Here is a 21,878-nt window from a genome sequence, read left to right on the forward strand (position 1 = left end):
TATCTATATTCATGAAAATACTGTAAAATAATCAAAATTAAAAAATGGTGATGAGACTAAATAAAGTGATAACAGTTATTATTGTTATAACATTTTTTAATATATTTTATTGATTTTTTACAGAGAGGAAGGGAGAGAGACAGAGAGTCAGAAACATCCATGAGAGAGAAACATCGATCAGCTGCCTCCTGCACATTTCCCACTGGGGATGTGCCCACAACCCAGGTACATGCCCTTGACCAGAATCGAACCTGGGACCTTTCAGTCCGCAGGCCAACGCTCTATCCACTGAGCCAAACCGGTTTTGGCTGTTATAACTTTTAAATATTGATTTTGAAATTATTTTGTATCCCAAATATAAGGAATACTAACAGGAGACATTGTACATTATGGTCAATAGCCCATTATCTAGATTATAGGGACTACTAAATTAAAGGCATTCATTTCAAAATTCACTCTCAGAACACACACAATTGAAAGACTATAACTTACAAACAGAAAATTTTTATCCCTTGAAAAAATACCAGATAATATCTCCTCCACTGTGTTAGATGGGATCTTATATCATCAGGGGCCTAACCATGAATGGATCTAGGTCTGTCTCTGACACCCGATCCACCTGCTTCTCTAACTCAAGCTGCCTCTCCCTTCAGATGGGGAGACAGGGAGGGGCTGAGAGAGCAGGCTGCCCCCCCTCCCCCCTCCTCACTGAGGGTTTAAGGATCCAGGCAAATCGGAGGCAGAAAGTTGCTGATTTCAAACAAAATCTGCCCGCCTTTTGAGTTCTCTGTAACTTCACAGTAAGAATGTGTTCCCGGCTTGTGAAGATCCTGGGAAAGACCCCGCCCTGGGACACCTGCAGCTGAAGGGCAGACCAGCCATAGCTCTAAGCACAGCCTCTGGGAGCTGGGAAACTTCTGTGTGAATTCCAGGTTCCTGCTCCCCTCTTAATGCTTTTGCCACAGCTGCCATTTACTCGCTAGCACCGTAATAAAGGAACAGCCCCTCTATCTGGGGTGCCTTGTGCCATCAGAGGGCACCTGGCCCTTTCCTCCCTTTAAAGAAGTAAAATAAACGCCCTCCCTCTGCTCCTGTCTCTTCTCTCCCTTGTGAATCCTTTCGCATCCGCGTCACCAGCCAAAACCCTGACAATGACGTGGGAAACTCCCCCAGGAAGGGCTGTCCCTGTGGGAGGAGGTGCGGGGACCCGGGCTGCCCCCTCACTCCTGCCCCGCCCTCCCTCCCTCTGGCCCTGCACAGGCCTGGCCCCCGGGCTCGGCCCCGCCCCCATCGCGGAGTCGCTCAGCTCAGGCTCTGGCCCCGCCCACCCCGCAGGGAGGCGCATGCGCAGTTCCTTGCAGACGCCGAAGCGGCTGTGGAGGGGAAGGTGGCGGTTCCCCCTGAGGAGGGTGTTTGTCTTTAAAGCTGACGCTCCCCGTGCCCCTCCCCGCAGGGAAGGCTGAGGGCGCTGCCGGCGCTGAAGTCCTTGTTGGGGTCCCCGCCCCGGAGCCTCTCTCAGCGGTGAGTCCGCGACCCGGGAGGCTGCGCGGTGCGGGCGCCACGTTCCTTTGGGAGGAAACGGAGGCCCCGGCCCGGGGTCTCTCCGCCTGTGGCTGTGGCCACCGCCTGCCGCGCGGTTTTCCCGCTGAAAACCGTTCCCGGGGCCGCCGGTCCTCCCCGCGGGGCTGAGAGTCTGGGTCAGGGGGTTCCCGCCCTTTGCGCCCCTCCCCCCGCCCGGCGCTTTCCGCCCAAAGAGCCCGGATGGCTCCCGGCCTGGGGGTCTGCATCCCCCTCCTAGGCCCACCCCCATTTAATAAGGGGTCTGCCTGCCCGGGGAGCACAGTGTCCATGGGGGGCTCAGGGGGGAGGACGCGGTGTCCCCTGAAGAGGTGACCTGCCCGCAGGGAGGGGCTTTGTGGGCGCGGTGACTGCGGGGGGCGGGACCCAGGCTGGGGGGTCAGGAGAGGGAGTGAGAGACAGACACGTGGGCGGGAGGAAGGGCAGCGAGGGGTCCACAGAGGGGCCCATAGGGGTGTGGGGGGGACTGGACGGCGACGGTAGGAGTGAGGGGGTCACTCGGGAAAGTGGCCTGAGGAGGAAGGAAGTGGAGACACAGGGAGGAGGGGGAGCCCAGAGAGAGGAAGGGGTGCTGAGAGGGAGCGGGTCCTGGGGAGCAGAAGTGGGGGCCGCTCAGGAGGAGGCACTTGAGACAGAGACACGGGTTCAGAGGAGAAGAGTTGGGGAGCGAGTGCAGGGACAGAAAGGGGGGCCCAGGGATGAGGGAGCAGAGGGAGCAGCCCTGAGTCAGCAGCTGTGGGAGCGGGACAGACGGGTTCAGGCAGCAGAGGGGCGGCGGGCGTGGGGAGGGGAAGACGCAGACGTGTGTGGAGATGGAGCCTCAGAGACCAGGAGAAAGAGCCCCTGAAGGGAAGGAGGTTTCAGGAGTTTCATGGTCCAGGTGTAGGACAGACAGAGAGAAAAGGGGGGGGGGGGGAAGCAGAGGAGGGGGGGACACAGGAAAGGACCACAGTGGAGGGAAAGGGAACAGGAGACAGAGACAGATCCACAGACCGAAATACATGTAGTGGGAGGAGGGGAACCCTGATCTGGGTGAGGGGTGAGCTGCTGGGGTGTGGATGGTTAATTTTGATATATTGGCTTGTGGCTGTGTGTGTGTGTGTGTGTGTGTGTTTCTGTTGATATCTGATAGGCAAGGAGAGGGAGAGAGATAGAAACATCAATGACTAGAGAAGGTCATTGATCAGCTGCCTCCTGTACGCCCTTCACTGGGGATCAAACCTGCAACCTGACCATACACCTTGACTAGGAATCTAACCGTGACCTCCTGGTTCACAGGTCCAAGCTCAACCACTGAGTCTTGCCGCCTAGGTTTTTTCCCAGTCCCCGCATACTCCCTTCCTCCTGAGAATTTTCAGTCCACTCCCTTTCTATGCCTCTGATTCTATTCTATTCACTAGTTTATTATGTTCGTCAGATTTTTTATTCACTTGATTTTTAGATCACTTGTTGATATGTATTTGTTGTCACTTTCTTGTTCATAATTTTTATCTTTACCATTTTATTCTTCCTCTTCTTAAAGAATACCCTTCAGCATTTCATATTATACTGGTTTTGCGGTGCTGAACTTCTTTAGCTTTTCCTTATCTGTGAAGCTCTTTATCTGACCTTTAATTCTGAATGATAGCTTTGCTGGGTAGATTAATCTTGGTTATACTTTCTTGCTATTCATCATTTTGAATATTTCTTGCCACTCCCTTGTGGCCTGCATAGTTTCCTGTTGAGAAATCAGCTGACAGACATATGAGAACTCCCTTGTAGGTAACTAACTTTTTTTTCTCTTACTGCTTTTAAGATTTTCTCTTTGTCTTTTGCCCTTGGCATTTTAAAATATATTTTATTGTTTTTTTACAGAGAGGAAGGGAGAGGGAGAGTTAGAAACATCAGTGAGAGAGAAGCATCGATCAGCTGCCTCCTGCACACCCCCTACTGGGAATGTGCCCTCAACCAAGGTACATGCCCTTGACCGGAATTGAACCCGGGACCCTTGAGTCTATAGGCCGACGTTCTATCCACTGAGCCAAACTGGTTTCAGCTGCTCTTGGCATTTTAATTATGATGTGTCTTGGTGTGGTCCTCTTTGGATTCCTTTTGTTTGGGGTTCTCTGGGCTTCCTGGACTTATAAGTCTATTTCTTTCACCAGGTAGGGGAAGTTTTCTGTCATTATTTCTTCAAATAGGTTTTCAATATCTTCCTCTCTCTCTAATGGCACCCCCATAATTCGGATGTTGGTACACTTATCTCCATATTTTTGTATTCTTTTTTCCAGGTTGGGTGTTTTTTGCTTCTTCGTATTTCAAATCTTTGCTTGATTTTTGGGATACACTAGTCGGATCTCTGTATATTATTCTTTATTTCAGTCAGTGTATGCTTAATTTCCAGTTGTTGCTTTTCATATCCTTGAGTGTCTCACTATATTTCTCGGAGGTTTCTAGAGGATTCTTGAGTAACCTTATAACTGTGGTTTTGAACTCTGTATCCAGCAGTTTGCTTTCCTCCATTTCTTTTATTTGTGAACTGTTTCTTTGTCTCCGCATTTTGGCTGCTTCCGGGTGTTGATAGAGTGGCTTTGCGTGCTAGGTGTCCTATAGGGCCCAGTGGCTCAGCCTCCCCAATTACCTGAGGTGGACATTCTTGTTGCACCCCTTTGTGGGTTGTATGCACAGTCTTGTTGTCGTTAATCCTTGATTGTTGTTGGTATCACTGGGAAGAATTGACCTCCAGGCCACGTGGCTGTAAGGACCACCTGTGCCTTCAATGGGAGAACTGCTGTGCTGGAGAACCCCTTATGTGGCAGGACTTCCTTCATTGGCGCTTTGCCGCTCACTGAGTCTGACTCCTGAGTGTGTTTCTTATGGATCTGAGGAGTTGTTATCTAGATGGTCTCACTCTGACCACTGGGTACAATGGCTCTTGGATCTCCAGGGAGATGCAAAGTCAGCCACCAAGCAGGAGCTATAGAGAGATCTGCAGATTCCTCTTCTTTGTTTGGGGTTTGGAGGTGCCCAGATGAGGCGCAGCTGTGATGCAATTGCAGTCTGTTGACTAGCCTTAGGCCTTCTTTTGGAAGGTCTGGGGTTCCCTGACCCAGCTGCAGTTTGACAGGTTTTTAGGCAGAGAAAGGCCAGGCCATTCCTATGCAAAAGCCTCTGCACACAGCTTGGGTGGGATTGCAAATTGGGTGGGTGTGGTCTTGGAATCACGGAGCAGAGCAAACCACAATGGCTGCCAGTCAGCTCTGCCCTGGAGTGGTCCCTCGGTCTCTGTGTCCCATGGCCCTGTGCAGGAACAATGATCCCTGCAAGCACTCTGAGCGAAAGCCGCCCTCACGTTCTGGCCCGATGCCAGACAGTCCAGTTTTTCTCCATATGAGCCTGGGACCCCAGATTCTCTCATGGACCTGGAGTTCAAAGCAGCTGGGAGCTTGTATCTCCCTCCCGATTGAAAAAGATAACAGCGTACCCAGCTGCCAGCCGCTTTTGCGCATGCCTCTGTACCTCCACACTTCCACACCTCTGCACCTCCTACTGGACTCAGTGCGCTTTTCTCTTTCCTTCTAGTTGTAGAATTTCCACTCAGCCAGCCTTCCCATGGTTCTGGATGATATTCGTTTTGTCTTTTAGTTGTAGTTGTAATGTGGTTGTGCGTGGCAGCAAGTTCAGGTGTTTACCTATGCCGCCATCTTGGTTGTCTCTAGGTTTATCTTTTATTTTTCTAAGTTTTTATTTATTGAATTTAATAGCTGGGTTGTTTTTGTTATACTGATTTGAAGGAGACTTATACATCTCCAGTTTATAAGGCTTGGGAATTTTATAATAATTTGCTTCCAATTTCAAACCTTATTCACTCAGAGGGTAGAAACTTGTCTGTTGGTCGTGGGTCCCTTGTCATTTCCTGGGTTGGAAACGAGGAGGTGACCGACTTCTATCACTACCTGATGCTTTTTAAGGAATATTAGAAGCCTTACCTTTGTTACTGTGGTGTTTTGTGTGTGTGTGTGTCTGTGTGTGCGCATTTATTCCATGGATTTATTTTTTCTATGTCTGTCAATTTATTTTTTTAAACATCTTGAGATAAATCCTCTGGGTCTTCTCAGATTCCTTGAGGAGCTTTAAGAAATACCCTCATGTGTGCTTTCTTCCATAGAGGTGGACAGCTGCTCTGGGTGGGGCATCATTGGTTACTGAGAGTCTCCAGGTTATTGGAAGGTGAGGACAGGGATAGCAAGAGGGATGCAGGATGCCTTTGTGGGCATGGGGAGCAGGCTTTTTTCAGGGGAATAAGGGGGTGCTCTGTTTGGTTTGGGGCATCAGGACAGTAGGTCACCTCATTTTCGTAGGATTTCATGGAAGTCTTTGGGAGGAGAGACACATGAATACACACTCAAAAACTCACAGTGTGGTCTCCATTTAGGAGCTCATTGTTCCTGACTCTCTCCTGTGACCAAGGACAGGAGGGGTGGCCTTTTTCTCATTTTCAGGTCCTTCTGACTGTGAGTGTGAGGTGAGCTGATTAACAGGCTGTGCTGACATCTTTGAAGGCACATTCTGTGACTCCTCAACATATTGTCACCTGAGAAAACAATCCAGACCCTGATCAGGACCAGGAACAAATGGCTGCTTCTCAGGTAAAAGATGTGTCCTGTGTCACAGGCTATGTTTGCTTTTTCTCTAACATCTGGTGATTTATTTCTCTACTGCTGATGTTCTTGCCTTTGCAGATTGTTTTTCATTCCTTATTTCATTCCTTTTTTCATCATAGTCAATGTCAGCAGTTTCTATATTTCTCTTTTCTTTTGTATTTTCTTTTTTCCCTCTCTTCAAAATATATTTTTATTGGTTTCAGAATGGAAAGGAGAGGGAGAGAAAGATGGAGACATCAATAAGGAGAGAGAATCATTGATTAGCTGCCTCCTGCACCCCCCCACTGGGGATTGAGTCTGAAATCTGGAGTGTGCCCTGACCAGGAATGGATCCCTGCCCTCCTGGTTCCGAGGTCAGCCCTCTACCTTTCAGCCACACGGGCCGGGCTATAATTCCCTCCTTTGCCTCAGAGCCTTCTCTGCATTCATTTTATGCAGCCTCCCCAGGTCAGGAATCATTCCCACCTTTAATTAATGACTTTCAACTACTCAGAACATCCCTTTTGTGACAGATCCACCTGGGAAGGCAGCCATGTCTAACATCCCTATTGGGATGGGGTCAACAGGCTGGGGTATCAGTGAAGAAGGCAAATGCAGGTTTTAGATTCCAGTGGCTGCCGTGTCAGTTCTAGATTATGGGTAAGAAGATGCACATTTTACTGCTCAGAAAGCTCAGAAAGTTCTGAAAGGAAGAGTAAATGGAAGAGACTTGCTCACTAGATTACTACGAAAGACTTGGTATTTAAAAGTACTATTAGCTTATAAAACATGAGAGTTACATGTGGATTGACACTTGCAAAAATTAATCTGTATTTGTGATCATTTTACCATAACTTTTTCTCTTCTTTTTTTGAATCATATATGAGCGTTTATTCCAGTAATGCTGTCAGTATGGGAGAGCAGCAGATCACCACAGAAATCTGCTCCGCATCTCACCATAAGCCAGTTGCTTATATAGTAAAAGTACAAAGGAAAAGTAGGCAAAAGGGCAGTTTACAGATATGCAAAGGAACTAGGGGTCTTCAAAGGGCTTAGTGATATGCAGGGGTTGGAATTACATGGGGAAATAGCCAAAAGGAGTGCCAAATGGGCAGTTAACAGGTAAGCAGGCTGGAGGTCTGCAAAAAGGGCTGGGGATTTTCAAAGGGCTGGAAATTCTGGTTTTGGTAACAAATCTTTGTGAATCTTTCCATGATAATAGGCAGCTCTGAATGGGAAGGAAGGGCTGCATCTCCAGGTCAGCTCCAGCCAGGGTGTAGAATGTACCTTCATTAGCTTCCACACTCCCAAAGCTTCAAGGGCCCTTCCTTTATCTCTATAACTTGTTTCCTAATGAAACGGGAAATTTGGTTTGGAAATGTGTGGTGTTCTCCTGGGCAGGATGGTTCCCTGGCTATTGTCCGGTGGAGTCAAAGAATGAAACCAGGGTCAAAAGGTGGAAATTTATTGAGAAACAAGCACAGACTCCCTCGTGGGGAGGGATAAAGAGTCCCCCATAATTATTTCTTTATTGATGTATTTTTGGCAGTAATGTCTGCAGTGGTGACCTGACATTCCGAGTGTGTGCCTCAGTCACCTGATGCCCATTGTCTTCAAGGGCACAGGTGGCACAGGTGCTTCCCTCACTATACTGTTAATAGTCTCTCTTTCTCAGTAACAAGGGTGTAGAAGAGATTTAATGAAAGTTGTGCAAAGACCATCACTTCACATATGAAAATGTCCCTCTTCTTAGTTTGTGTTTGCTTTGGGAAATTAAGGAGTTACTTTTATTTCCTACTAGACGCCCGGTGCACGAAAGTCGTGCACGCATAGTGTCCCTTGGCCTGGCAGGTGATCAGGGCTAATCGGGGCCTTCCTTACCTTGCTGCAGGCTGCCGGCTGGGGCCTTCTTTCCTCCCGTGCCGCCCCGTTCAGCCCACATAGTGAGCAGTTGAACTCTCGGTCGGTCAAACTCCTATTCAGTTGAACTTCTGAGGGGGAAATGTGCATATCAGACTTTTATTATATAGGACTAAAGGCCTGGTGCATGAAAATCGTGCTCCAGGAGGTGGTCTCCCTCCGTCCCATCGGGGGTTGTCCACCTAACCAGCAGTCAGAAATCCCTCTCACAATCCGGGACCACTGGCTCCTACCACTCGCCTGCCTGCCTGATTGCCCCTAACTGCCTCTGCCTGCCGGCCTGATCGCCCCCCAATTGCCCTCCCCTGCTGGCCTGATCGCCCCCTAACTGTTTGTTCATCCACGCCGGCCTGATCCCCTCTAATTGTTTGCTCCCCCACGCCGGCCTGATCTTGCCCCTAACTGCTTGCTTCCCTGCCATCCTGATGGCCCCTAAGTCCTTGCTTCCCTGCCAGCCTGATTGCCCCTAACCACCTTTGCCTCGGCTCCCGCCATCATGGCTTTGTCTGGAAGGAATTTCGATGTCCGGAAAATGTCCGGTCGATCCTGTCTAACTAGCATATTACCCTTTTATTAGTATAGACTAGGGCCCAGTGCAGGAATTCATGCACCTTGAAAGGAACTATGGGCTGTGAAGCTGCAGTGGGCACAGAGGTGAGTCTTGGCCCATCCACCGCGCCCCCACTTGGCCCCTCCCACCACTGCCCCCAGTCCCCTGTGTGCCAGGAGCCCCATTCCTGCTGCTGCCACTCCCATGCACTGATGCCGCCGGCACAGGAGAACATCACACCTGCTGCCAGTGCAGAGCAACTGGGGCCAACGTCAACAGCGGTGGGAGCAGGGCCGTTGCCATCAGTGGGTGCAAGGGCAGCTGCTGCCCCAATTGCCCTTCAGGAGCAGGGGTAGGTGGAGAAGCCCTCAGGGCTGATAGGGGCTGGGTGGGACCACAGTACGCAGAAGCAAAGAATTTTCAATAACCACTAGAGAATTAACCCGATGACAGTGACCAGCGCCCTACCTTGGTCTGGCTCACCCGTTCACCTGCTCCACCATCCCACCATGGCCAATGCCCACCATGTTCTGCGCACGCCCCCTGGTGGTCAGCACCCATCATAGTGAGCGGTTGTTTGGTTGTTCTGCAGGTTGGTCTATTTATATATTAGCCTTTTATTGTATAGGATAGTCCATTGGCTTTATCATGGGAGCTTTAACCAATCAGGTCTTGATTATTTAAAATTTCATTATATTCTACACAAATGTCACAGACATACCCTACATTATCAACTTGTATTTTCTAGAAAGTATACAAGAATGGTATTCTTAGTGTATGTTAAATTCATTACATTTCTACAATATAGCTCTCCACTAGTGATACCTAAAATTTTGAAAAATGTACTAGTAAGAAAAATTAGTTCCCCCAGTGTGGTGTGGATCGGTGGTGGAGGGTTTGATTCCTGGTCCAGGGCAAGTAGTTCCTGGGTACCTTTGGTAGACAACCAATCTGTCTGTCTCTTTCACATTGACCTCTCTTTCTCTCTCTCTCTCTTTCTCTTCCCATCTCCCCTTCCCTCTGCTTCTCCTTCTCTTTTCTTTTCATGCCTCTACCTCCCTGCCTTCCACTTTCAAAAAGTCAATAGGAAAAATCTTCCCAGGTGAGGATTTACAACCACAAAAGTGAAACAATAGGTCTAACTTGTTTTGTATCGTTATGTTTCTCTCCTTATTGTGTTTATAAAACACAAAGGGGATCATACACAAATGGATTCATGAGATTTACAGAATCACTAACCATCTTTTTTTAAAATATATTTTTATTGATTTCAGAGAGGAAGGGAGAGAGAGAGGGGGATAGAAACATCAATGATGAGAGAAAACCATTGATCGGTTGCCTCCTGTATGCCCCCCACAGGGGAACAAGCCCGCAACCTGGGCATGTGCCCTGACCGGAATTGAACCCGGGACCCTTCAGTCCGCAGGCCAACACTCCATTCACTAAGCCAAACCAGCTAGGGCCACTAAACCATCTTGATTTCATAGTTGTAAAATGTGTGACTCTGATCCGAAACTGTTAACATTATTTCAGCTATTTTTTCTTTTATTTTTTCAACTATATTTTTATTGATTTCAAAGAGGAAAGGTGAGGTAGAGAGAGCTAGCAACATCAGTGATGAGAGAGAAATCATTGATAGGCTGCCTCCTGCACACCCCACATGGGATTGCGCCCGCAAATTGGTTGTGTGTCCAGACTAGATATCAAACCAGTGACCTATTGGTGCATGGGCCATCGCTCACCACTGAGCAACACCGGCTGGTCTGGACAGAATCATCTTGTTCTAAGATTACTCATAGTAAATTTTCAAAGAGGATTGTGGTTCCTATGTATCCTATTCCATGAGAACTGTAAGTTCCATTAATAACTTGAAAGTTCTGTATGAATTTTTTCCTCTGTTGTCTTCTGTGTATTCAGAAGAGTGGCACATGCACCAGAAACATTAACATCACAAGTAAAAAGTAAGCTTGTTATACATGTGGAAACACAGGCCCCATCTCAGAACAAGGATCAGAATCTGTATTTTTACAGGAGTTCATTTCCTTGTGGTCTGTTTTACACTTGAGAAGAAGTCCATATATTTCCAACCCAGCCTGCCATTTCCAGCTGAAACCATACACACTGACCCCGAACGATGCAAATGCAGCACTCAAGAGATCCATATACCTGTGTCTATGCCTTAATTTTAAAGTTTATTTTCCTGAAAAATAAAATCTGTACCATGGGTTTGTGGACATGTGACATCCTCATTTTTCAGTGTTTGAAATCACATCAGAGAATGTTACTGGGGCAAAGTGATCTATCTTATTGGGCTTGATCTTTTTGGGCACATTATGAACTCTTCTAGTGGCCTCTTGGCAAATGTGTCTTTTCTTTCAGGGACCATTGACCTTCTGGGATGTGGCCATACATTTTTCTCCGGAGGAGTGGGAATGCCTGGACCCTGCTAAGCGGAAATTGTACATGGATGTGATGTTGGAGAACTACAGCAACCTGGCCTCTGTGGGTGAGGGTGACTTCCTTCTTGAATTCCTACTCCACCTGCAGGGTTTTTTTCCTTTTTTGTTTTAACGTTTCTAGGAGGCATCTGCTTTCTATGGTAGATTCTTCCTCTCATGGAACAAATTATGGGTTCTTCGGTGTAGAGAAGAAAAGCCTTTTAATGTTTGTGAATTAGGAAGTCAGTGTTTGCACACTTTACATGTTGTCTACAATAATTGACTTACTGATTTCAGGACAAAGGGAGAGGGAGAGAGAGATAGAAACATCAGTTATTAGAGTGAATCATTGATCATCCGTCACACACCGTTCTTGGGATTGAGCGCGCAACCCGGGATTGTTTCCTGATCAGGAATCAAACCATGACTTCCTGGTTCATAGGTGAACGCTCAACTGCTGAGCCATGCCAGCTGGGCCATATTGACTTTTAGAAACATATGTTCTCTGCCTGTAGCTTCTCCTTTTTTTGTTGTTGACGATGCCTTATTTATTGTTTTTTCTTTATCTTTCAGTTGATACATTGGGAGTTTTTATTTGAATACAATGGATTGAAATACAAACTTGGTTACGTATTTGCTTTTCAAAAATATGAATTGTATAAAATTAATGTAGTATTTTTATTCCATAACATGGAAGTTATTTTTGCAGCTATTGTATCATTTCTGGAATAAACATATAGTGAGTCACGTCTTGAAGGAGATGAGTTGAGCTATAAATTTTGTGTCCTTACATGTCAAGTGAAATGAAGTCTTTTATTTTAAATGGTAGAGCATCATTATAAAAATAGTCCTTTTTTTCCAGTCCAATATCTTCACTATTGTAAGTAGTGCTGCAGTGGATATATGGGTAGGTATATCTTTTTGAATTCATGTTCTCTGTATAAATTACCAGAAATGGAATCACTGTGTTAACTGGTACTTGTTTGTAAATATTGGAAAATCCTCCATCGTGTTTTGATAGTGGCTACACCAGTGTGTTTATAATCTTGCTGACAGAGCATCAATGTTATCATTTCTCCACTTCATTGGTAATACTTGTCATTTTTTGATTTATGGATGATTGGCATCCTGTTAGGTGTTTGGTAGTATTTCATGTTGGTGTCCATTTGCATTTCTCTGATGATGGATGAGTTGAACATCATTTTTTTTTAAAAATATATTTTATTGATTTTTTACAGAGAGGAAGGGAGAGAGATAGATAGTTAGAAACATCGATGGGAGAGAAACATCGACCAGCTGCCTCCTGCACATCTCCCACGAGGGATGTGCCCGCAACCCAGGTACATGCCCTTGACCGGAATCGAACCCGGGACCTTTCAGTCCACAGGCCGACGCTCTATCCACTGAGCCAAACCGGTTTTGGCAAGTTGAACATCATTTAATATGTCTATTGCGCATCTTTATGTCCTCTTCACAAATGTCTATTCAGGTCCTCTGCCCAGTTTCTTTTTTTTTTTTTTTTTTCAATGAAGAAAACGTTTATTTTCATTATAAGAATTACACAGACCATATACCGTACATACCAATGGAAGTTTAAAAAAAGTACATTATGCATCTTCTGCAAATTCACAATACAAAAGATACTGCCTTTAAATATCCTATATAATAAAGTGCTAATATGCTAATTAGACCAGACAGCAGAATGTCCTTCCTGAACAACCAGTGGGCTGGGGGTGGGGCCGCGAGGCAGCCAGTGCTGGGAGAACCGAGGTAGCTGGGCCTGGGAAGGCCTACCCTTGCACAAATTTCGTGCATTGGGCCTCTATTGTACTATAAAAAAAAAACAAGAAAAAAATAATATGAAAATAATTGGTATCATTATAGAAGACTCTGGAACCCTCTGGCAGCTTCTGAAAACCATAGGGTAACCCATCTTGTGGAGATTCTGATTTTGTGGGGGGGGGGTGATCTGTAACTGCATTTTGTTGCAAGGAGCTCAGAACATCAATAGAAGAAAACAGGGTGGCCTAGGTGGTAATAAAAACCTCTATTAAAGAAGAGTACAGCTGTGTGATGGGGGAACGGCTCTGCCCATTTTTCAATCATATTGTTTGTCTTTAGGTGTTAAGTTGTGTGAGTTCCATGTATATTTTCGATCTTTAGCTTTTGAGGATGTATAATTGCTGGGTTTTTTTTTTTGTTGTTGTTGTTGCTATTTTGTGGGGTTTTTTGGTATGCCAAACTTATTCTTTTATAGTATCATTTTTTTATTTTTTAGCTCTTTGTTATGCCTAGGAAGATATAGTCTAACCAGTATTTTTAAGAGTGATGGTAAAGTTCATCTACTATGCTTTCTTCCAGTGTTTTCTTGGTTTCAAGTCTTATATTTTAGTTGTTGATCCATGCTGAGTTCATTTTGGTTCGTGGCCTATGAACGAGGTCTTATTCAGTATGTGCCCTTTAACGGGAATCACATCTGCAACCCTTAAGTGCACAGGATGATGCTCTGGCCCTGTGCCACACTGGCCAGAGCCTACCATTCTCCTTTATTTACCTCTGTCTTAATGTGAAGATTAATCTTTCTGATAATACCAATTTTGAAATATTTTTTTAAATCTGGAAGCATGATGCCTTTAAGGTCATACTGTCTCTCCCATGTTTGTTTTGGTTCCCTGGTGTCCTGTGTCATTTCATATCAATTTCAGGATGAGATATGCTAATTTTGTGAAAAGTGTCATTGGGACGTGGATAGTGATGGCTTGGAATGTTTGTCAACCTTGAGTACTTGTGAGAGCTATACTGTTAGCATTCCAATTTAAGGTCATTGCATGTTTAGTTCATTTATTGAGTTCGTATTTAATGACAGCGAGCACTACTTTATACAGTAGATGTTGGGTTACGTCGGAGATCCGTTTCTACGGCATGATGTAACGAGATTTTCGCCATAAGTCGGAACCCACCTACATAAGAACCTCCATCACTCACATGCCGCACATACACAGCAGTAATGAAGTGAAATAGTAAAAAAATTAAAAGAAAGATAACGATTCCTGACCATTACTTGTGGTAAATAAATAATAAAAAACAGCCCTAGCTGGTTTGCTCAGTGGATAGAGCATCGGCCTGTGGACTGAAGGGTGCCTGGTTCGATTCCAGCCAAGGGCACATACCTGGGTTGCAGGCTCAATCCCCAGTAGGGGTCATGCTGAAGGCAGACGATCAATGATTCTCTGTCATCATTGATGTTTCTATCTCTCTCCCTCTCCCTTCCTCTCTGAAATCAATAAAGAAATATATTAAAAATAATAATAATAAACATAAAGCACATATGTACATACATCGAAATGACAGAAGTTTTTTTTTTTTTTATAAACTACTGGCTCGATGCACAAAATTTGTGCACATTAAAAGGGAATTAATTAAAGGAAATACTGTAATATTGTAATTTGCCCTTTCTCTATAATAGAAATGTCAGAGATGAAAGAAAATTAATAAAATGTATATGAAAATCATCCCCCTGTCAGAGTCTGGGGCGCGCCACAGGAGCCAGAGTCAAGTCCCCGCCCACCCTCATGTGCCCCCAAATCAAGCAAGACCCAGACCCGGTCAGCCCCACCTGCAGCAAGCCCTGCCACATGGGGGTTGCTGCCACAGGGCCCCCGTCAAGCCCTGACAGGCCGGGGGCTCAGCCTGAGTTCCCCCAGCCTGGGGCCAGGGCAGAGAGCACACTTTAAGGTCCCCTGTCAAGCCCCACCTGGTGGGGCACGCGGCCTGAGGTGCCCAGCCTGGTGCCGGGGCAAGTGGGCACAGCCTGAGGTCTGCTGTCAAGCCCCGCTGGGCAGGGGGCGCAGCCTGAAGTCCCTGGCCTGGGGCGGGGTATGTGTTTTGAGGTCCCCTGTTAAGCCCCGCCAGGTGGGGCACTGCCTCAGGTCCCCCGCCCCAGCCTGGCACCACAACATGGGGTTTCCTGGATGGTCCATTTGTTAGTGTCTTAGGAGTTCCTTAAAATCTCTTCACATTTCCACATGTATGTTGGCTTCTCTGAATCAAAATTTTAATGAATTAAATTTTAATGATGTATGTACAAATTCTTTGATTATTTAATTTTTATTTTTTAAATGTATCTTTATTTCAGAGAGGAAAGGACAGGGAGAGTGAGATAGAAAGATCAATGAAGAGAGAGAAGCTGCCTCCTGTACATTCAGGGTTTGAGCCTTTAACCCATGCCTGTGCCTTCCGTGGAAGCAAGCCGTGATCTCCTGGTTCATAGGTGGAAGCTCAACCACTGAACCACCACTGCCGGGCAAATTATTTGATGTTTTGAGTTGGTTGTGTCTTTCATTCATGATTCTACTGTATTTTTCTATTTCAATGAGAGATAACTCTTTTTTTAAAAAAATATATTTTTTGTTGATTTGAGAGAGGAAGGGAGAGAGAAATAAAAACATCTATGGTAAGAGAGAATCACAGATTGGTTGCCCCCTGCATGCCGCCTACTGGGGATTGAGCCCACAGCCCGGGCATATGCCCTTGACTGGAAATGAACCCGGGGCCCTTCAGTCCGCAGACCGCTGCTCTATCCACTGACCCAAACCGTTTAGGACTCTTTTTTTCCCCCAAATATATTTTTATTGATTTCAGAGAGGAAGGGAGAGAGAGACAGAAACATCAATGATGAGAGAGAATGATTGATTGGTTGCCTCCTGTATGCCCCCTTCTGGGGATCTAGTCCACAACCCAGGCATGTGCCCTTGACCAGAATTGACCCTGGGGTCCTTCAGTCTGCAGGCCAACACTCTATCCACTGAATCAAACCATCTATGGCTCTACTGTATTTTTTTTTTTAATTTATTGATTTCAGAGAGGAAGATAGAGGGAGAGACAGATAGAAACATCAATGATGAGAGAAAATCATTGATCGGCTGCCTCCGGCACGCCCCCTGCTGGGGATAGATCCCGCAAACTGTGCATGTGCCCTTTGGCCAGAATCGAATCTGGGACCCTTTAGTTCGTAGGCTCTATCCACTGAGCCAAACTGACTAAGGCTCTACTGTATTTTTTAATTCTGGTATTATGTTTTTCAATTTCCCCTTTTGGTGTGGTGTTTATAAAGTACTTTCTCATTGTATTTTTATTTTGGTTATATAATATTTTGGTGATATTATATAATTGTCTTTTTATTTTCCTACTTTTTGTCTTTTTCTTAAAAAATATATTTTATTGATTTTTTACAGAGAGGAAGGGAGAGAGATAGAGAGTTAGAAACATCGATGAGAGAGAAACATCTACCAGCTGCCTCCTGCACATCCCCCACTGGGGATGTGCCCGCAACCCAGGTACGTGCCCTTGACCGGAATCGAACCTGGGACCCTTCAGTCCGCAGGCCGACGCTCTATCCACTGAACCAAACCGGCTTCGGCACTTTTGGTCTTTAAGATAATTAATTTTCCATTCTTTTTGAGGTAATTAATATATTTCCATTAATGTGGTGCCAATTTGATTATATTTATTTTGTTCCCCTGATGGTACACTTTTTCTGTTTCTCTGCATAACTTAGTATCTTTTATTGAGATTCCGGAATTGTAAGCAAACAGGCTTCTGAACATGTTTTTCTGTAGTTTTGGTCAACATTGTTTTCAGTATCTATATTCTTGGTTCGGCTGTCTGTTTAATTTCTCAGTTGAAATGTTCTCTGTTTCTTTCTCAGACCCACGGTATCTTTTCAGGCTTCATATACATCTTCAGTACCCCAGTCTTTGTGGTGCTCGAACACTTTCTCATTGTTTCTTTGTAGCAGCCACTACAGTGCACTCACCGAGTACCACTGTTCTGTTCGTATTCTGTCATGCACAACAGACACATGTTCTTCAAGATGCCTCAAAACAGGGAGATCAGCCCTGACTGGTTTGGCTCAGTGGCTGAAGAGTCGGCCTGAGGACTGAAGGGTCCTGGGTTTGATGCCAGTCATGGGCACATGCCCGTGTTGTGAGTTTGGTCCCCAGTGGGGGACGTGAAGAAGGCAGCCGATCGATGTTTCTCTCTCATCATTGACGTTTCTATCTTTCTCCCTCTTCCTTCCTCTCTGAAACCAATAAAAATATATTAAAAAACAAACAAACTGCCGAAACCGGTTTGGCTCAGTGGATAGAGCGTCGGCCTGCGGATTCCGGTCAAGGGCATGTACCTTGGTTGCGGGCATATACCCTGTGGGAGATGTGCAGGAGGCAGCTGATCAATGTTTCTCTCATCGATGTTTCTAACTCTCTATCTCTCTCCCTTCCTCTCTGTGAAAAATCAATAAAATATTTTTTAAAAAACAAACAAACAGGGAGATCATTGAACATGGACTTCCTTCATCTCTCTCTCCCTCTCTCCAGTGGACAAAATGGGAGGTGGGAGTGTTTTTATAATATTGCCATAGTGTGACAGGGCATTTGAGCAGATACCATTGGCAAATGTAAGCAACTCTTTCTCCCTCTTTGATGTGAGTTTTCCTCATTTTACCTATCTTGAGCTTTGAACATGTTTTCAATCCTTCACTGGGTCTTGGAATACTCAAAAATAACATTTGGACTACAGTTACTGGTCACTTCAAAATGCACTCACCTGATTGTGCAAACTGAAAATTTGTTTTCTTCCAGCTATGTCATTTGAAGATGACCAGGCCCTTATGCCAAAGTTCGGAATACAAGATTTATTCACTGAAATAATACTGGTAAGATACAAAAGGTATCACTTTGATAATGTACACTCAATGCAAGCCTTGTAATGAGAAGAAGAGTGTGATGAGAACAGAGGATCTTAATATAAACAGAGCTAATCTGGAACAGTTATCATAATAAGCTTATTGTTACTTAAAGAGGTCAGGTATATTATTATTCATTTGGGAAACCTCTCACTTTAAAGTCAGTTACATTGTCAGATTAGTGTATTTCTGCAGGTGAATGTTGAAAACAACTTTTTACTGTTATGCATTCTTAGAAAAGAAATCTGGATAAACTAGGAATTTACATAGTCTGTAGTGCACATACTTGGAATTGTTTAAAATGTACTGTGGGATTAAACTTACATGCAATCATTTCTAAAATGTAGAGAGTTATGTGATAATAGAGGAATATGCAAATTAGCCAGCACGCCATAACGTTACGGCTGATCTACAAACAGCAGAGAGCTATAGGAGGGCAGGGCAGCATGCTAAAAGTGGTGGAGAGCCACAGGAGGGTGGGGCAGCGAACTGTGGGTGGGGAGAGGTACAGGAGGGCAGGTCAGTGAACTACAAGTGGGGGAGAGCTACAGGAGAGTGGGGCAGTGAGATACCAGCGGCAGAGAGCTACCAGCAGCAGTGGGTGGGGTGGCCTGCTGAGGCAAGCTGCTGCGAGCTACTCCATGCACGGATTCATGTGCAGGGTTACTAACATACCTATAAAATTAAAGTGTTCTCAATTAAGCAATACTAGTATTATTATAACATTTAAATATATTTTTATTGAATTCAGAGGGGAAAGGAGAGGGAGAGAGATGAAAACTTCAATGATGAGGGAGAATCATTGATTGGATGTCTCCTACATGCCCCCCACTGAGGATCGAGCCAGCAACCTGAGTATGTGCCCTTGACTGGAATGAAATCCAGGTCCATTCAGTCCACATGCCAATGCTCTGTCCACTGAGCCAATCCAGCTAGTGCTTTTATTATTATTTTTATTCAAAATACATTTTATTGACTTTAGAGAGGCAGGGATATGAAGAGAAAGAGGCAAACATTAGTGATGAGAGAGAATCATTGACTGGCTGCCTCCTGCATTCCTCACACTGGAGACTGATCCCAAACCTGGACTTGTGCCCTCATGAGGAATGGAACCAACCTTCTTGTTCAATCTTTGAAGCTCCACCATGAAGCCATGCTGGCTGGGCAATTTGGCAATCTTTTAAACAAGGATTCATTTTTTTTTTTTGACAATGTTTTGTAGTTATTTTTTGTGTATAATTTTAATAAATTAGGAAAGCTTTTACTATACAACCATCTTGGTTTAATGAGTATCACAGAATGGTTCTTATGGAATAAGTGTGCATGTTTAATGAAATTATAACTGTCACTAAAGTCTTTCTATCTCCCATTATCACCAGAGTACATATAACGGAAAGAACAGTTATCAATGGATTAAACATTGCAAAAGCTTTAAGCAAGAGTCATATCTTAACCATTGGAGAAGCAAGCTTGCAGAGGACAATTATAAAAGTGGAAAAGTCTTTGACCAAATTTCCAATCACAGTACAGGTCAGGTTATTCCAATTGTGGAGAAGACACAAAAAGGAAGTCAATGTGTCCAGATTTTTCAGCAGTCTTCAAATTACAATGAACAAGATAATATTCATACTGGGGAAGAGTCTTACAAATGGAATCCTTGTGCTAGAATCTCTAGTCAGATATTCAATACAAATAAAATGAAAAAAGTCCATAGTGGAAAAAAATCTTATACATGTAAAGATTCTGGTAAAAGATCGAATTGGCCTTCGGGTTGTATGCTAAATCAAAAAATTCATACTGGAGAGAAGCCTTACAAATGTAAAGCATGTGGCAAAGCCTTTAAATGTCATTCTTCTCTTATTGTTCATAAGGGAAGAATTCATTATAAAGCAAAATTTTATACACTCAAGGAAAAGGGGACAGGCTTTAGTCAATCCTCAAGACATACTCAACATTATAGAAATCATAGGGAAGAAATGACTTATAAATGTTCAGAATGTGGGAAAACCTTTAGCCTACTGTCAACACTTTGTATTCATCAGAGAATTCACACTGGAGAGAAACTTGACAAATGTAGAGAACTTGGCAAAGCCTTTAAGTGTTCCTCCTCCCTTAAACTACATCAGGGAGTTCATACTGGAGAGAAGCCTTATAAATGTAGAGAATGTGGCAAAGCCTTCGGCCACTCTAAATCCCTTAATCAACATCACAGAGTTCATACTGGTGAGAAGCCTTTCAAATGTAAAGAATGTGGCAAGGCATTCAGTTTGGCATCATCCCTTTATCATCATCAGAGAGTTCATACTGGAGAGAAGCCTTATAAATGTAGAGAATGTGGCAAAGCCTTCAGCCAGTCCTCACACCTTACTTCTCATCTGAGAGTTCACCGTGGAGAAAAGCCTTATAAATGTAGAGAATGTGCCAAATCCTTTGGCAACTCCTCAGACCTTACTAAGCATCAGAGAGTTCATTCTGGAGAGAAGCCTTATAAATGCAGAGAATGTGGCAAAGCCTTTAGTCAGTCCTCACACCTTATATATCATCAGAGAGTTCACCATGGAGAGAAGCCTTATAAATGTAGAGAATGTGCCAAATCCTTTGGCAACTCCTCAGACCTTACTATGCATCAGAGAGTACATTCTGGAGAGAAGCCTCATAAATGTAATGAATGTGGCAAAGCCTTTACCAAGTCCTCATCTCTTAATTATCACCAGAGGGTTCACACCGGAGAGAAGCCTTATACATGTAGAGAATGTGGCAAAGCCTTCACTGGGTCATCAAACCTTACCAACCACCAGAGAATTCATACTGGAGAGAAGCCGTATAAATGTAATGAATGTGGCAAAGCCTTTAGCCAGTCCTCATCCCTTTCTTATCATCAGAGAGTTCATTCTGGAGAGAAGCCTTATAAATGTAGAGAATGCAGCAAGTCCTTTGGCAGCTCCTCAGATCTTACAAAGCATCACAGAGTTCATTCTGAAGAGAAGCCTTATAAATGTAGAAAATGAAACAAAACCATTCATCAGTGTTCTGTGTTACTGTACAGCTGAGAGTTCATTATTGAGAGAAGTCTTACAGATGTGAGGAGTGTGGTAAGTCCTTGACCGTCTGTGAGAACTTACTGAATATCAGTTCATAGTGGAAGAAGCCTTATGAATGTGAAAAATGTGAAAAGCCAATGTATTACTGTACTTGATCAACCTCAGAACAAAAAGAGACCTTACAGATGTAGAGAATTGGGCTAGAGCGTTTACCCATAGCTTAAAATTTACATCAGAGATTTTATAGTGGAGTGAAGCCTTATATTGTAAAAAATGTGAGAAAGCCATTACACTTTGGTCAAATTTACTGAATATTTTAGGAATCATTCTGAAGGGAAATAGCAGCAATATAAAGTTTTCATCCAAAGATTTAACCATGGTTGAATCGTCATTGAAAATGATAAAATTGAGCCTTAAAAATTATGAGGCATATGTCAAAGTGTATATCCTTATTTGTGTCTCATACAACATCTGGTAATTACTACTGGATCGAAGCCCAGCAGATATAAAGAATGTGACAAAGCTTACTTAGTATGCAAACCTTACACGACATCAGAATTCATACTGGGGAGAAACAATACAAATTTAAACAGTGTCCTACAGACTTTAATCAGCATCTGTAGCTTATTCCTCACATTGCAATTCACTCTAGAGGGAAACCTTAAATGTGAAGAACGTGGGAAATCGTATAGTTGGACCTACAGCCTCTGTCAATACCAGGGATTGTAATTGGGTAGAAGTTCAATATTTATGATATAGGAGGAAGGACTGTTTAAAAATATATATAGTTTACAAAAATCCAAGGAGTTTATACCTTAAAATGACTTTAGGATGTAAAAACTTTATCCAACTATGTAATTGCTTATGAATTTTAATGTATCACTGAATTCACACTAGATAGGTAGCCAAAATGCCTTTCAGTATTGCTTTACATCAGAATGTTTACTACAGTATACTCCCAACTTTAAATGTAGTTAGGTAATG

The 21,878-nt window shown here is 44.2% G+C and overlaps 1 protein-coding gene across 1 annotated transcript; it reads left to right on the forward strand.

Annotated features, from left to right (window-relative positions):
* The first annotated feature begins 1,372 nt into the window (after positions 1 to 1,372).
* LOC102424029 (zinc finger protein 883-like) lies at positions 1,373 to 20,989 on the forward strand. Its single transcript, XM_014466870.2, has 5 exons — positions 1,373 to 1,521; positions 6,060 to 6,206; positions 11,050 to 11,176; positions 17,750 to 17,823; positions 19,233 to 20,989. The coding sequence occupies exons 2-5, from the start codon at positions 6,192 to 6,194 to the stop codon at positions 20,859 to 20,861; spliced, it is 1,845 nt and encodes a 614-aa protein (XP_014322356.1). The 5' UTR covers positions 1,373 to 1,521; positions 6,060 to 6,191; the 3' UTR covers positions 20,862 to 20,989.
* The last annotated feature ends 889 nt before the right edge of the window (positions 20,990 to 21,878 follow it).

Source organism: Myotis lucifugus, unplaced genomic scaffold (assembly GCF_000147115.1).
Source record: "Myotis lucifugus unplaced genomic scaffold, Myoluc2.0 scaffold_365, whole genome shotgun sequence".
Taxonomy (NCBI): Eukaryota; Metazoa; Chordata; class Mammalia; order Chiroptera; family Vespertilionidae; genus Myotis; species Myotis lucifugus.